Source organism: Stigmatopora argus, chromosome 3 (assembly GCF_051989625.1).
Source record: "Stigmatopora argus isolate UIUO_Sarg chromosome 3, RoL_Sarg_1.0, whole genome shotgun sequence".
NCBI classification, from domain to species: Eukaryota; Metazoa; Chordata; class Actinopteri; order Syngnathiformes; family Syngnathidae; genus Stigmatopora; species Stigmatopora argus.
The window spans coordinates 7,163,714-7,181,774 of NC_135389.1; the positions used below are offsets into that span (position 1 = coordinate 7,163,714).

General features: G+C 38.8%; 1 protein-coding gene across 1 annotated transcript in view; it reads right to left on the reverse strand.

Moving 5' to 3' along the window:
* The window catches only part of nrn1la (neuritin 1-like a), a 64,541-nt gene that overhangs the window by 13,185 nt on the left and 33,295 nt on the right, over nucleotides 1-18,061 (reverse strand). The window contains exon 2 of the mRNA XM_077597001.1: nucleotides 6,886-7,036. Within this exon, the coding sequence (XP_077453127.1) occupies nucleotides 6,886-7,036 (151 nt within the window). The remainder of the gene's footprint in view (nucleotides 1-6,885; nucleotides 7,037-18,061) is intronic.

Genomic DNA, 18,061 nt, shown 5'->3' on the forward strand with positions numbered 1-18,061 from the left:
GATGGTTTTCAGTTCATTTAATTATATTTCGTCCGTTTCCAAAAACAACCAACCATGATAAATTGTGTCGCTTTTGCCGGTGCTAAGATGTATATAAGATTAACAAACTCCTCCGCAGTTCACGCGTCAGCTATTGCTTTTAAGTTTGTGACCTTCACAATAAAAGACACGCACAGAATATGGACATATACATATATACAATTACAGAAATCTTATTAATGAAATCAAAACACTGTTTAAGAGAGTAACAAAAATAAATCTTGAATTAGGTCTTTTACAATGACCACTTTACCTTTTTCTGTGTATTTAACTCATTGAAATGCTATTGATGGTGATAGACGTACAATTCATTTCGATTGTGAGGGGCAATTGAACGTTCGTTCATTAAATGAATGAACCTGAAAAGGATACAAAAAGTCCAAATTTGTCCATGAAAGTGTTGAAACATGTTAAGAAAAGAATGGGAATGGAGGGAACAAAGAAGTAGAGGATGATTAGGAAGAAAAAACAAATTTAAAGTAAGGAGAATGAGAGAGAAAGGAATTTTATGGAAAGAACATTAGGAGGACAGCTTAGTGAACAAGTGGGTATGGTGAGTGTTCCAACACCTCTGTCATTACATTAGGCCTACTCTCGCCAAGGTGCCTGGGTTTCAGGATAAGTGCTTTAATTGGTACCTCAAGGAATAGAACCAACTAAGCAACAGTGAAGGGGTACTATTCGGGTGGGCTGTAGGGTCACGGTAACACAAATGCTCAAAAATATTTTTGCTTGTAAGGAAGCAAGTGCGTATCATTCCCTTAACCGTTTTCATAAGGCTTAACTCACATTGTGGTTGAAACTCGCTCCTTTTGTCCTTATAGGATGAGTCTACGATCCCAAATTAAAACCTCTTACATAAGCCTAGTTACTATAAAGAAAAGTGACATCACATGAGAGATGAAAATTGTGCCTTTGCAAGTAGCAAAGTATTGAGTCTGGGTGCATTTGCTATTAGGTGTAGGACACATCCATGTTACCCTGGATTTGAACTAGAAGAACTATTGTATTCCTTACTTTGACCTTGTTCCATTAATTAAAGTTAAATCATATTTGCATGAGGATTCTGTGTCCCATCGTTGTTAGGGTATCTAGGCCCCTTACCCCTGAGACCTGATCTTGAAGCAGGTGGAATGGTTTAATTTTATAGCAGGTCAGACGGGTGGAGCAGCCACAGCTAAAATCAATCTTCATCAGCCTTCTTTAAGAGCGCAGTGAACGCACCACGATCAACTAGTATTTGTACCTCGTCAGTTGTTTCGTGTGTTTCTTTGAATTATGTGATTTCTTTGGCTAATGATCTTTTGCTTGCTTCTTAAGACCTGATCTTACTGTCTGATACCTTTGCCTGGATTCGCCCATCAACTCCTAAGAACCTCTGCATCTCCAGAACGGAATCACCACCCTCTTTACTTAAAGAACTCGCAAATTCCATTCCTGTCTCCTCAGTTGTCTGCACTGGGACCCTCTATCACCAAATACCCTAACAATCATTGCCAATGCCTCAGGAGCTTGGAGAACATCCACAGAAGACCTTAGCCGAGTTCATTTAAACTAGCATCTTCCAAGTTGCAATTGATCTATAATTACGAAACCTGGTCTCAAAAGAGTATAGGTGCAAAATAATTTAAATTAGTACTATAATTTATTGAAGGATCTTAAATGTCTTATTTTGCATGGGTTTCAAAGGCGGGTACAAACCAGAAAGCAAAGTGTTTAGCAGTGTAGCGAAGGCAAAATGGCACGGAGATAGAATCTGAAATACCAAAAACGAAAAAATAGACTTCGACGTATGATGCACTGGAGATGAGTAAAACCAATAAAACCTGAATTTTATGTGGTTGTTCCCTTCCCCAGGTGCTCAATTTATTTTCTTTAACTCAAGTATGTTATTCTTCCAGAAGCACGTTATATTCCGTAACTTCATTTTTTAAATTTCAATGCTCTCCCACATGATGAAAAGCATCAGCACTACCTAAAGCCCCAAACTCTTATAAATATAGCGGTGTCCAACTGTTACACACCTGCTGCCAACAGTGTGTACAATCTGTTAGGACAATTTAGCATTTGCTTTTTGAGATCCCAGTAAATCTGACATAGTGTCTTATTGATGTAATATTTTACTTTTAAGTGTATGAGTCACATTGGCAGCGTGAATGTACAGTTAATGCAGCAATACATCATCAACACAACAAGATGTGTTACACACGACTAGCGAAAATGATACCCTCTATAATTGTTCGCAAACTACTTGTGAAAGTCAATTGCACATTCAACCCTCTCTAAGGACGGGTCCTATCGTATTCCAACATAACATGTGCTTTCACCGCAGATTGGACTTTATTTTACAAAACCAAGCTGACATGTACTTACATTTTTAGATCGTGCATGCTGATTTATTTAAAATGAAGGGAAAAAAATAAGAGTGCCTGAGTGTAAACCCCTCCATTATGTATCGTGCAAGAAGTGCAGCTTCTAGTTCCTGCTGTTTAACAGTCAGCTTTACACTAAACAACATTTTGAGAGACATTGCCATTTCATCCACTAAGATGATGCATTTGCTTCTTTTATAGGTCTGTACGGTTTCTATTTGACGGAAACCTCGCACTTAAGTCAGCGAAGCTTTTCTAAAACTCAAGACCGCAGATCTTTACCTTGGTCGGTAGCATAGAGTTAGGAGTACATATGGAAAAAAGTGTTATGTGTAAATAGAATTGGCAGCGTACAAAGGAAGTGGATTGTGGTGGTAACTGAAAGGTGAGTGGGCCACATGTGTACATTTTCAAATGCGCCAAACAGCACACACAAAGAGAGCTTAAAGGGGGCAGCAAAGTGAGGATGTGCTGGTAAACGAAATAACAGTGTGCCTTGAAAAGGGTACTTCAATTTCCATTTGTCAAGATGTCCAAAGTAACATTGTCTCATACATTAAAAAGGTTTCTGGGTTTATTTGTTACCACAAACTGAATGACAAGCACTATTTTTCAGGATGGCCAATTAACTGACAGTCAATATTTACTGAAACGTTGCCTCACTCACAACTTAATTATGTAAAATGAAATTAAAAGGGGAACAATAGGCCTACCCTTTTCTCAGTCTCATAACGATTACGAGTCGCTCAACTGCCACAACATTTCATTATTTGCTCAGTCGGCATTGCATTTCCCCTGAGCAAATTTGAAATACTTTTTTATAATATGATCACTTGCCAGTCAAAATGAGCCATACATACAGTATTGATGATAAAAAACACTGCCACTCAAACGTAATCGGGCTTTGCAATTATGATTGAAAATCATGTCACAAGGCAAAGACATAAAAGAAACGCCACCATACAAATATAATTTGATTGAGTGTAGTTAATAAACGCAGTATTTATAGCGATCCACTGCATCTATTCAAATTTTTTCTACAGAATATTGGGTGCAAGATTTGGGGTAAATTGGGTGATAGGCAGTGCAATATTTTACTCAAGTTTAAAAATGATGCCCCATACCCCACTGTTCTAGATAACCTGTACTTATTGTAGTACTTTAAAAGAGATACTTAATCAGCAAGTTTGGCCAATTGATGGTTAACACGCTATGATTTTTCATTATATTATAGGCTTTTAATTCATTCCGCTAATTTTGACTTCCACGCTCATGAAACTGTCCTTGCCAGTGCATCTTCTTTATTTGCAATCGATGCAGTAAATGCTACTCCTATTGAGCTGCAATAATATTTTGTTATGAGGCTTTCCTCATCACTCGTAACAATATATCTAAAATTTTGCTGGGCGGTTACCCAAACGTTTTTGTCTTATTGAGGGTTTATAGTACATCTATTATCCTTTAGTATGCAAATGGACTTATTACAACTTGCCAACAACTTCACAGTTGCCCATGAAAGGTACTGTGCTCCTTGAGGGAGAGCTCAGTTAAAACTTTGCCATCACCTTGAAAACTTTACTTGATATAGCGGTGTGTATCTGATGAGTGCATTTCACAGATGCGAGGACTTGGTTTTACTGTTAGATTTGACCCAGAACCTCTCAGTGTGAGGCACATGTTACTGCTAACTGCATTTCACCATGTCCTTGGTTGGTTTATTATATAAGTGTCTTTTTATTTTAGAGTACTTGTGAACTGTTGTTTACCCACAGAAAACCATTTCATTTGACTTGGGTATTTCATGTCTTGAAAACACTCAAATTGACATTCTATTCACAATATCCCCTGATTTGAAAAAAAAGGTAACAAACATTAAACATTTTCCAAAAATTTGGACTTGATTGAATATCACTAAAAAACATCTTGTAACTAACTGCTGCATGATGATGCAGCTTTTTTAAATTTATTTTTTTAATAAAAACTATGGGTAAACTACGGTCCTCTAGTCCAATGCCTTTGGTATGTTTTACAAAATAAAATAAGAAACAAAATAATATGATTTTGCAAATCACTGCCACAAAAAAGAATCATCCTCATTGAGAGTTCAGGTCAAGAGTCAGACCTGCAAAACACACTAATTGCGTGCACTTAATTGTAAAAAATTAAATACATAATGTAATGAAATCTACTACATACACAAGTTACTGGACGATTTATTGGCTGGCCAATTGTTACAATTTGAAAATGTGTCTGACAGGTAACAGGAGTGTATCTCATTAATAGGTTGCACACTTGCAGTTGTAAAAATGCAACCCAAGCAGATATCGTCCACTGGCATGGAAGCTGTTGCTATTGTTGTCTATTTTCCCAAGGTATCAACAATAACTGCACACCGCTTGTCTTGTCACACCCCCACCCACATGCTGAGTCGGAGGGAAAACCAAAGCTGCTGTGCATATCACTTTTGTCCAACAACCATTGAGAGTTGGATTGGTTTACAAGCTCGTGAGATTGGTGGCCAGGCAATTTTTGATGCAAACTATATTCTGAACTGACCAATGGCTATATATAAGTCCAAAGTGGTAGTAGTAAATTCATTCTTAACGTGGAGTCCAGACACTATCTGTCTGTTTATCTCTCTATCTATCTATTTTGAAATAACAACCTCTGGCCAATGCAAAATAAAACAGACTACAGTCAGGCCACCCGATGATACAGGGGTTCTTCCACCTGACTTTGCTGTGGGCAGTCTGGGTTCGATTCCCACTCGGTGGTAGTGTGAGTGGTTGTCTGTCTCTCTGTGTGCACTACGACTGACTGGCGACCAGTCTAGGGTGTAGTCTGTCTTTTGCCCGAAGATAGTTGGCTTAGGCTCCAGCAACCCCTGCAACCCTTTCGGGGAAGACCGATATGGAGGATGAATGACTACACTAATGTCATTTTACACGTGTAAAATATGTATAAAATGTACTACTCTTATCTCGTTGTTTTTTTGCCGTCTCATAGTTTTTTCACCCAAAACAAGGCACCAGCAAATACATTCATTCATTTTCTGAACTACTTACCCTCACTAAGATCGTGGTGGGTGCTGGAGCCTATCCCAGCTGACACCCTGAATTGGTGGCCAGCTAATCGCAGGACACATGGAGACAGACAAGCATTCACGCTCACACTCAGACCTAGGGGGGAATTTAGAGTGTTCTACCAACCTACCCTGCATATTTTTGAATGTAAGAGGAAACTAGGGAACCTGGAGAAAACCCACACAAGCTCGGGGAGAACAAGCAAACTCCACACAGTGAGGACCCACCTGGGATTGAACTCTCCACCCCAGAACTGTCAGGTCGATGTGCTAACCACTCGCTCGCCAGGCCACCCAGCAAATGCATATATACATGTATGCACATATATGTATATATCGGCCTGATAACACACCTTATACCAATAGTTTAGCTGAGATAGGCTCCAGCACCTGAGTGACACAAATGAGGACAGGCGGTACAAAATTTGAAGGAATGAATGATCAAAATTGATAGAATTATGATTGCTCGCCAAGGAAAATTGACCCAGAAACTGTGGTATCTGTTTTGGAAGGGATAAGTAATGCCTCTGAGGTGAATTGTGTCAGTGATTTTCAGGTGCAGGCGCTACTCATGTTATCTAATCCAGTGTTTTTCAACTATTTTTTAGCTGACACACACTTTTTGCATTGAAGAATATCCAGGCACACCACAAGCTGAAAATGTATAGCCTGTATTAACAATATAGTCATTTTCATCAAAGTTTTATCTACAGGAACCATATAAACAAACCAAAAAGTATCTCACATCAAATTCTTTATTTTAGCTACCCGAAAAACACCAATAGAACAGCAATTTTGTGTTCACACTGACCTTACGTCGCCAAAATTTGAAGTCTGTGTACCCCAACTGACTTTCAGTTCACATAACATACAAATAGATAATAACGACCTACCCCTAACGACTTTAATCTCGTCAAATGTTGCCTTTTTTTTCCTCCTGTTACTTTAACCAATACCACACCAAAAGCAGCAAGGAAATAAGCCCATACATATTGCTAAAAGACCACCAAAGAACAACACCACTGACACTGTTTAGTGCCTTTTCCTTATGTACACAGCATACAAATGCCTTCCCAATGACTAGCATGATTCATGCCTGGGATGTTAACCCCCATCGTTGCTTGCGTTTTGCCCCACTGAATTCTCCTCTCAAATGTTGTATCTGATCATGAATATTAGGTAGGGAATAGCAAAACCCACCCAATCCAGTAAGGCGGCTACCTACCCGCTGAGCCTGTCTTGAGATATTCGAAGCAAATCTATCTGACTACCAAGTCCCTACCCACTGAGGAGATTTCTGATTACCTCAGCAACCCTCAGCATCAGTGAAGGATTGGTGTCCTCCGTCTGCCAATCTTATTTGATTACCTAAAAAAAAGTGAATACACTAACCTGCAGATGGAGTGTATCTCATGAGTGTCTTCATCCTTGTGTGCGCTGTCCGTCAGGCTGTCGCCCAGAGCCATGAGACACTGAGCGAAGCCCTTGTAGATGGAGTGACACCTTCTCGTGGATATTGCAGCAATGGAGCAAGGGCTCGACACTGGAAGTACACACAAGAAATCAAAATCATAATATTAATGTATAACTTGCGATTCCTGGCAACCAATTAAAGGTGTAACGCGCCTACTGCCCAAAGTTGTTGGGTTAAGCTCCAGCACCCCTGCCAACCTTGAGGAAAAGCAGCTTGGAAATTGAATGAATCTCTAAACTATGAGGAGGGGGATGCCTAAATATATGGACAGGAATCACATACTCTAAATTTATGCAACAATTAAATTGGAATTTACATAATGAATATGAGCAATATGAGCGCTGTGTCAATAGAGTAGCCAATTAAGCTAAATATTCGTCTGTTTTCCCATTTGTTTTGTTTTGCATTTTTTGTTGGTTTGGCCGATTAGAACAATTTTCAACAAAATTGTGAAGAATACCCTGGGAAACTTGTTTCATTCGCACCTTTCAATATATTAACATTGACTCCCTATTGGTATATGCTGTTTTGTACTGATCAAACTAGAAATGCAATTGTAAGTGCTTGTTGGTAATCCAGTAAACACAGTAAAATTAAAAGGCTATGTAAATATCCTATCATTTGACCAGCTGTTAATTTTGTAGTCTTCCATTTAGAACTGCTGCTGACCATGGTGACTGTCACGTTTAAAAACTTATTGTCCCACTAGTAGGCATTTTTACACAAAAATTAAATGATAGAACCTTGTTAAAGATTATTCTAAAAAAGAACTATCAAGACTAACGGACCTCCAAAGCTCTCAGGGTTCTCAAAAATTGATGACGTAACGGCGTATAATTCAATGGAAAATGAGTTGATAGACGAGTTTACTCGTTGCTCATCATGCGACTGGTCGGAGAAAATTGCAAGTGCATCAGAGGAGGAAGTTAGCCCGGATAACACGAGATTTTACTGTACAAGTTCAAACCAGAGGCTGACAAACCATAACAGCCCACGTGACTGACAGAAAGATGAAAGCCCAACATGGAAACATTGGATCAACTTAATGGTAAATATATTACACTTACAAGTCTCGACTGCTTTACAAGCAAGCATGGCAATTGAAAAATTAATATTTTATTAGCAGAAATTAAAACTGGGATTTTATACTGGCGTACTTTTGGCAACGTTGGTTGGGGCCAAAAATGCCCCGGTGCAAAACCTTGTTGTTTTGGCCATTGTTAACTACCAGCTGGCCCACATGCGAACCTTCTAAAACTTGTATATTTTACTGCAGTTTAGTTCCCCCTCCAAAAAATTGGCCACAAGTCATTTGTCACTTGATCAAGGTAAAATGTTTGGATCAAAATAACTGAATAACGGCTTCTCCGTTTCCTTCTGTGCGATCATTTCACTCCGTCCACTGCTTTGTCATACGGATGAAATAGAAGCTTATATTTTAACCATCCAATAAATCAATGGAATTTAAAAAAAATAAACAAACAACTGAAACGCTGGCCACCTCAGAAATGAAACAACATCTAAGTTAACGTAGTATGCAAAGATCTCGATTCCCGCTGGTGGTGGTATGACTGAGTGCGGATGGTCATTTGTCTCTCTGTGTGACCAACAGCCGACTGGCGACCAGTCTAGGGTTTAGTCTGCCTTTGCGGTATGAAAGAAAGGATGCACTTGCACTCCCAAACAAACTACTTCAAGGAAACCAAAAGCTAAAGTACACAACAGTAACACATCTAAACTATGGTCAAAAGTAACTTAAAGTGCAGGGAAACTGCACAGCACAGGGAAACAGAGAAATAGCACTTGGAAACATGATGACAAGGATGATGATCTGACATGACTGAGTGCTTAAATCTTGTGTCAGAGCACAAATAGTGACAACGGAAATATCATGGGAGTACAACACAGACCGGTGTTTGCAGTGTCTTTCTTCAAGGCAAACAAACATCACAATTATGGCAAACTGGAAAGATAGGGAAGTTAAACTCGTACTGCATCTTAGAGCTGAGGAAGAAAGAGCGAAAATGTTTAGAGTGGTTTGTTTTGCTGCTGATATTGTCTCCTGCCCTCCCTGCTAAGAGAGCACCATGTAGAATGAAAGTCAGAAAGGGGCTGTAGACAAGCAGGGGTTAACATGACAATGAGGAACAGGTTTGTGAGATGTGAGAATTGGTCGACAAAAAAGGAGCAGGCAACACCCAGTGAAATCAATGGACGATCACAGGACCAAGACACACTAAGGAAAGAATATGAAATGCAGCAACTAATTAACAAACTAAAACCCTACCAAAAAAAAGTAGTCATATTGAAGAAAAAAAACATTCCTGTTCTGGTTTTCGGCAAACTTTCTTTTGTCTCATTATCTCTGTCTCTCTCCTCCTTTATTTTCATGCTGTTCCAAAAATTTGGAGAAAGATTAACAAAATTACCACAAATGGAGGTTGTTTTTTTTACAAGCAATCCGAAGTTTATTACGATACGTGTCAACTCCACACAGGAAGTTGGTGCCAAGACCCAAGTCTTCAACTTCAGAATTATGTGACAGACGTGCTAAATTCCAGCTTTTTTTGTAAATTGGTGCTATTAAGTTTTTTGTTCTCTTATCACAGCAATGATTATTTCATGCAGAAGAACAGATTCCTTTTGAGGCTGTACTGTTTGATAAAGATAAACACTTTTTAGCCTTTAAGAAATAGCAAATTGATAAGATTAAAGGCATCCAAGGACTTTAAGCAGCAGTCAAAAATAGCTCTAAATAAAATATATTAACATAACACTTTTTTTTCCATTGAACTCATGTCTTCAATTAAGAAACAGTTTGGCGGCGTCTCAAAAGATTCACTACTAACGGATAGCACTCAATAGAGACGGAGGAAAGCACGTACATGCATTCAAAAGTCCTTTTCAACAATTACGTCATGACTGCTGACAAAAATAAACCCACACATCCAACTTAGGCTAAAATGACATCATCCTCATGCCATCATCTTGTGCAAGACTGCTAAAGAGGTGCAGCCAAATGTGTTTACTCATGTCACAATTCATCTTCTGACTCTATAAACTAGAAGCTTATGTCTGATGACAGGCAGCACACACCAATGATTAGCTGGCTGTTGATTTACAAAGTCTGATGGGTGCTCGCAGAATATCCCAGAGAAGTCTGGGTTGGCCAAATAATGACAATCAACTTCGAAATATTATGTAACGTATTCAGATTAGAAGGTGTCCATCAAAATAGTCACCCACTGTCCACACCACTTATTTTATGTGGCAAAGCAAATCATGTATATGGAGTTCATGTTTCTGGCTAAAGCAGCAAAATTTCATATTGTTGTCACTAGAGAAACAAGCATTTTTTATGTTATTTTTTTGCTTCCAGTCCACCATTTTAACTCATTCCCTGCCATTGATCATTTAAATGCTGCCAGACAATTCTAGTTCAAATGAATTGCTTACAATGAGTTAAACAACATGTATAACAGTAATAGTACTTCATTCATAACAGTTAATAGGTTCTAAGACCTGACGCAATAGGTGAATAACCGCAATGTAGGGACAGCGTTTTTATGGTGTCTATTTAATATTATTTGGACTTTTGAAACTCTCTCTGTAATATTATTTCATTATTCATGTTCATTATTCCTACGGTAACAAGAGCAATTGTTAAGAAATAAAAAATATATATAAATACAATTCCGATTGTACTTTACTTTCTTGTGTTTCTTATCCAAATCTTTCTTTCAGCAGTCAGCTATGCATACGGGCAAAGCACATTCCATACGGACAATAGTTTTATAATGACACAAAACAACTTGTCTTTGCTCTCTTATTAAAAGTCACGGAAGATGTCTTCCCAATATTAGCTTTGTCCTTCCTGATGTTGCGAATTGTAGATTCATCCACTCCAAAATGGCGAGTGATGGCAGCATAAGTTTCCCCTTCCTTATATTTCCCTCTTCTTCCTCCTCCCTCGTATGAGCTGCATTGCCAAGGTAGACACACCAATGGTGATTATTTTGTTTGTATTATTGTTCCTACACTATAAACATTTCATATATATCTGGCGGATCCATGGTGAATCCACGATAGTCCATCCGCGAAGTGGCGAGGTATTACTGTTGTTGTTGTACAAATTATTTTTACTGGTTTCTAAGTTCCAAAACACAAATTAGGCATCTGGTCTGCTCCTAAATGGGATCATTTTTCCCTTGAAATTTGAGACAGCGAAAGTTTTTTTTTAATCTACTGCATCTGTGCGACCAATAATTTTACTATTGCATTCAGGCAAAAGATGATCTGCTTAAGTACTATATTTATCAGTAATGTATAGAAATGTGAATATTTGGTGAGTGACTACATAAATCTACTTCTGGTACTAAATTTTAGGCTAGAAACCCTAGTTCTACCATGAAAAAAAGAGATCAAGGCCTGAGCTATTATTCAATTTGTTGTGTATATGGATTTATATGGGGCAACCATTCATTTATAGTTGGCAGACGAAATGGTTTAGTGAATAAACCTGTAACTACAGTGTATGTGCCACGACAAATAAGAGTTTGTCACCCCTAGTCCACACATGATTCCTACAAGGCCGTATAATAAGCTTCTCTCAAACAAGAACATTAATGAATGAATTAATTAATGAATGAAGGCGGTCCGGTGTTTAAGTGGTTAGCATGTCGGCCTCGCAGCTCTGCGGTCCTGGGTTCAAATCCAGGTCAGTCCACCTGTGGGGAGTTTACATGTTCTCCCCGTGCCTGCGTGGGATTCTTCTGGGCATACTCTGGTTTCCTTCCACATTCAAAAATGCATGGTAGGCTGATTGGACACTCTAAATTGCCCCTAAGTGAGCATGTATGGTTGTTTGTCTCCTTGTGCCCTGCAATTGGCTGGCCACCGATTCAGGGTTTCCCCCGCCTGCTGCCCAGAGTCAGCTGTGATAGGCACCAGCACCCCCGAGACCTTAATGAGGATAAAGCGGTTCAGAAAATGAATGAATGAATTAAAAAAATCTTTTTTTAACCACCATTTTTATTATAATGGAAGAGGATTGCAAAAATGCAACAGGTTGCTCCCATTGTGGTTTGTTGGTGCTCATTAATTTATAACAGGGCCTTTTTTAAAACTAATTTTTACCAGGTTCAAAAATGACCCAACTGTGAATTTGATTAGATATTTTAAAAGACGAATTAATAATTTAATACAAGTTTTTCTTCTTTCTCCCTTATTGAATGATACAGTGAGTCACATATTCCTAGAAGCATGGTGTCATGATTTGTTCTCAGAACAGCTGACTGTTCCAGATCAGGCTTATCATGAGAACTACCCATCAGGGTATACACACAGTGTGATACTGGCAGGTGAACAGGAGAAGCTAATTGGTTCATCCGCTGCATCAACAGAGCAGCGAGACACTGATTAATTTTTAATTAGCCAGCCCCTTCCTCCATTTCCATCAATGTTCTCCAAATGCCCTTCCCTTTGAAAAACGATTTATTTTAAAATATTTTTTTCAGGAATTCTCTGGATTATCTAATTTGCTGATATCCAAGTTTTTATAATGGAAAGCTGAAAAGGTAAAACAATGTTAAAAAGTCTTTACAAAGTAAAAGAACTTAGTTTCGGTTGTCACTGTCAGAAAGGTAATGAACATTTCCCCTTTACTTGTGGTAGACTGTTGTTTAGAGCTGTACTGCGTCAGTACCAAAATGACTACCGCTGTATTTGTTTATAATTACTCTAGAAAAATCAGTTATTTTACATCTTACATCTTCTTATTACTTATTTTTGGATGCAGACTCCAGAAGTAACACCAGAATTTATTATGATTCGCCTCATCTTAGGAGCAGCGTGGAACTCAGAAGCAGGAAGTAGCCAACAAACGAAAGTGCTGGTGCATAATTTAAGATTTTAATGGAACCAATAAGTAGAAAATAATCCTGCAAACAATAAAAGTGAGAAAGAAGTAACAAAAATAACATCTTAACTAGAGGACGAAAATGAGGGAGACACACACCGATGATGGGCGACAAAACGAAAAGACAAAAAACACTGTCAAGCTAACGCACACAAACACGGGGTTGAACTACACAGGCGGGGGTTGATGACAATAACAAACACCTGGGTCATACAACGGAAGGAGAGCCAGAAAAGACACAGCATGAGACACTCGTGAACAATCACGCAGAGAGGACACACGAGGAAAAAACACCCAACCACCAACCCCAATAAAACATGACAAGTATTTCTCGACACTTTACCCACTTTTAATGTTGCTGTAACTTTGTAAAGGCATATTTTTTCCACCTAGTTCTTGTTTACAATGTTTTAACAATAGATGTTTTATTGTGTAATGGGTGAAATGCTTTGTGAAATGAACAAGGCCATCGAGACCAGATATTGAGGGAAAATTGTTCCTCCAAATTCAAATCAGTTTCTGTTTGTCGAGAGCCCAGCTGTTGATTGTCTGCTATGATGGGTAGGATTGTGCTGTACGCAGTCCATTATACTAGGAGCTATATCAATCATTAGTGGACTCCCATGATAGCCTCATTTGCATGATTCCCCCAAACCCTTCTCGACATATTGCCTGATAAGGTTCAACCACCCATATTCAAACTGAATTCTTTACTTCTACACTTTGGGAATTAAATTAAAGATGTAAATGTAATTTTTAATCATTAACATAAGTGTAAAATCCCAATTAATTTGTCGTCAGGTGCATTCTTTTTTTGCGATTGGCGGGCAACCATTTCAGGGTGTCCCCCACCTCAAAATCTATTTTTTCTCAATCTTTTCATTTCTTTTTCATTTTAAAAAAGACAGATAGAATATATTTTAAGAAATATATAGTGGTTAGTACATCTGCCTCACAGTTATGAGATTGAGAGTTCAATCCCCAGTGGGTTCCAACCACTTGTGTGGAATTTGCATGTTCTCCCCTTGCCTATGTGGGTTTTCTCCAGGTAGACCATTGTCCTTGAATATCGCAAAAATATGCTACTCCACTCTAAATTGTCTGTAGGTATGAGTGTGTGGGTGTGAATTGTTGTTTGTCTGAATGTGCCCTGCGGTTGGATGGCAAGCAGTTCAAGATTTAGTCCACCTCTGTCGTGATCGCCTCGGGTGCGTGGCGAGAGACAACCCAGGATGCGGGAGGCAGAAAAAGCGAGGGAGGTGCTGGTGCACAACTTGGGATTTTAATGACAAAAATGGTTATACAAAAGTGACAAATAAACGGGGAAGAACGCACACCGACGAAGAGGCAAAAACACGACTTACATGAAGGAGAGCAAAAGAAACAAAAGGTAATATTCCCACACATTATCACAGAACACTTTAAATACATAGACAGGGTCTAATCACAAAATACACACAGCTGGTTACGAGAGGAAAAGGAAGCCAGGAGGGACACAAGAGGCGAAAAACACACAATCACCCAGCCAGCACACGCAAGGAAAACACACGCACACACACCTCCACCAAAACCCCCAACAAAACATGACAATCTCCTGCCCGTGATTAGTTGACACTTGCCATTTTGACACCTGTGTTCTAGTTATTCCCATACCTCCACAAGTATGTCACTGGAAAGAAATTTATAATTTCCCCCTATAATTGCTACTAAGACTTCTGAACTGTGCCGACCATTTTTAAATGGTTAAACAAAAAAACATTTTATCTTTGAATTAGTCCTCATTAAATTAATGGTGTCGAACCAAAAGGAACCTTGTTCCATTTACAGAAAGTGCTTTATGGAGCTTTCTCATTACACTGATGACGCTACAGTTTGTGCTCTGGTCTAAAATATTCCTCCCAGGTATACTCCGTCCATTCATTTCCCCCCTGGCTTAAGTATTCCAAGTAGCAGTCAATCAGAATGATTACAACCAGGATTTTAGCCAACTATTGAGCTGCATGTTGAGCAATGTCTATGAATAATCCAAAGATTTTTCAGTACTTCGGTTCAGTATTGTCAGTAACCCGTTGCACTTTGCCACATAATACTACATGCACAAGCAATCAGACTGCAGTTACTGTAATCTCCTGGTTCAATTTGTTACAAATTCTACCCTATAATGCACATTTGCAGTCTGACCATGTCCAGGAACATACAACATTTTTATTGGTTCATTTTTGATCTTCAAAACAAGCCATTATCAATATTACTGGAGCATTGCAGGCAGGTCGACATTTGAAAATTCATGAATGAATGAAGCTCATATTTATTTCAGATCACAGGTGTCAAAGTGGCGGCCCGGGGGCCAAATCTGGCCCGCCGCATCATTTTGTGTGGCCCGAGAAAGTAAATCATGAGTGCCGACTTTGTTTTAAGATCAAATTCAAATGATGATGGATGTACATTACATTTCCTGATTTTTCCTCTTTTTCAATTTTTTTCTTTTGTGTTTTTAGTTCAAAAAGCATTTTGTAAAATCTAAAAAGAAATATATAAATATTTTCAGCTTTCCACTTTAATATTGAACATAATTTAAAAAAATATTTTGTTTCCTTTTTAAATAAAAAACATGATTAAAAGAAATTTTCCAATACTAAGAAAAAAAAGCTCAAATAAACATTGCTTTAGTTAACATCAACTCGATTTCATGTGGGCCGGACCATTTTAGATATAATATTTAGATTTTTTTTTAATAAAAGGATTAAAAGACCTGAATATTCAGTTTTTTATAGATCTAAAACAATGTTTATTTTAGCTTTTTTTATATATATATTTAGATTTTACAAAATGATTTTTGAACTAAAAACACAGAAAAAATTGATTAAAAAATTACAATTATTGATTTAAAAGGGGGAAAATCAGGAAATTTAATATACATCTATACTCTTCATTTTAATTTGATCCTAAAACAGAAAGTCGGCACTCATGATTTACTTCCCCGGGCCACACAAAATGATGCGGCGGGCCAGATTTGGCCCCCAGGGCGCCACTTTGACACATGTGCTTTAGAGCTATAAGAACGGACTATTTAGGGCTTTTGAATCAGTTCTTTTAATCCGATCTAAAATGGTCCGGCCCACAAGAAATGGTGTTGACGTTAATGCGGCCCGCGAACCAACTCGAGTTTGACACCCTTGATGAACAACTTTTTTCATTCGAGAACATGAATGTGGTTGCATGTATCTAGGGCCGATTATTGTTCATAAAGCTCCTTTTGTACAAACCTTCTACCATATTTTTCATACCATAGGTCACATTTATGGAAGGGGATTTTTTATCTGATCATTTGACTAGTATTTAGTCGCAGGTCCAGCCAAACTATGAAAAAACGTGACTTATAGTCCGCGAAATATGGTACAATTTTTTTACAACTTTAAAAAAGGAACTAATCAAAAAGCTTGTGAACCAACTTAGTAGTTGCTTTTCAAATCAAGTAACCAGAGATTTTTTTCATTTTTTTTCAAATCAAGGGAAGTGTATTTGAGTGCATTATCAAAGCAAGTGATGAGGTCATAGTAAAAAGCAGAAGAGCTCCTGACAAGCCTTCTAAAATCTTTCTGAGGAAACATACTTTATATTATGTAATTCATAGCATTAGTCAAATTATGAACCGTTGCGTGGTTGCTTTCTCATTCTGTTTTGTTTCTCTTATAATAGAAAAAGGAAAGGATGACCAAATATATATATACAGATAACAAAACAAGGACTTAAGTGCAGCAGATCAATAGCAGAGCTCCTTATCAATTTCCTTGTGGGCTTGAATTAATATTTGATATCCAAACTAAAACCAAGAGACATTTCTGAGGAGGCTGAGGAATTGCATAGCTGAGTACAAAACATTGTTCAAATGCATTGATGTTAAAAAAAAAACAATTGCATTGCAGACTGGATTGTAGCAACGTAGTGAAATAATGGTAGTCGGACGTTTGGTCGCCGGACTTTTGGTCGCCCGGAAGGTTATTGATAATTACCATTAAAAATTGTTGCTCAAATTCCCTAAATACAAACTGCGAATTATTATTTAGTCATACTTAATGCCCTATTAATTATTAGGCTAAAGAAAAGCTCCAAATTTCCCGCACTTTTATTGTGTTTTGTTGGAGAACTTGTTAAGACCCTGACTGACGTCCCTTCCTAAGGGGATAACTCATGTACATACAAACTCTTATACAGTCACACGTTCGCTCAGTGAAACTGCTCAGGGCCATTGTTGGCTTTGATTGATGCGTAGACCGTGTTGTTTTACCTTGTTTTGTCGCCAGACTTTTGGTCGCCGGACGTTTGGTCGCCGGACGTTTGGTCGCCGGTTGTTTGGGTCCGGGCGACCAAACGTCTGCGACCCAATGTCCGCAACCAAACGTCCGCGACCAAACGTCCGCGACCAAACGTCCGCGACCAAACGTCCGCGACCAAACGTCCGCGACCAAACGTCCGCGACCAAACGTCCGGCGACCAAAAGTCCAGCGACCAAAAGGCCGGCGACCAAACGTCCGGTCACGGAAATAACAGATGTTCATTCATTCGTATTCTGAACGGCTTAATCCTAACAAAGGCTGTGAGGGGTTCTGGGGCCTATCCCACTTTCGGGTAGGAGACAAAGGCGTGACCGGACATTTCGTCGACGGACACTTAGTCCCTGGACGTTTGGTCGAACGGACGTTTCGTCGAACGGACGTTTCGTAACCGTGCAATGCACGAGGAGACACAACCATTCACGCTCACACTCATACCGAGGGGCAATTTCGAGTGTCCAATCAGCTTACCATGGGAGGAAACCGGTGTACATGGAGAAAACCCTCGCAAGCCCAAGGAGAACATACAAACTCCAGACAGGTGAACCAGAACTGTGAGACTGACGCGCTAACCACTCATCCCCTATTGAGCACTGAATCACAAAATATTAGGCCTAAACATAAGTTACTTATTTAGTAACTTAGGTGCTATAGTGACCATGTCTTGACTTGGGATTCAACCAGTATTCTTGGCACCTTGTCCGTGACCCTCAGCTACAGTTCCACCTGCTCTACAAGTTGTTCCGCTTGAATATATGTAAAGGTGTCACTAACATCTAAGACGTGGTTTTCACTTTTGGCATAAAGAATGCAGATGGCATCTTGATACATGCTTGCACACAA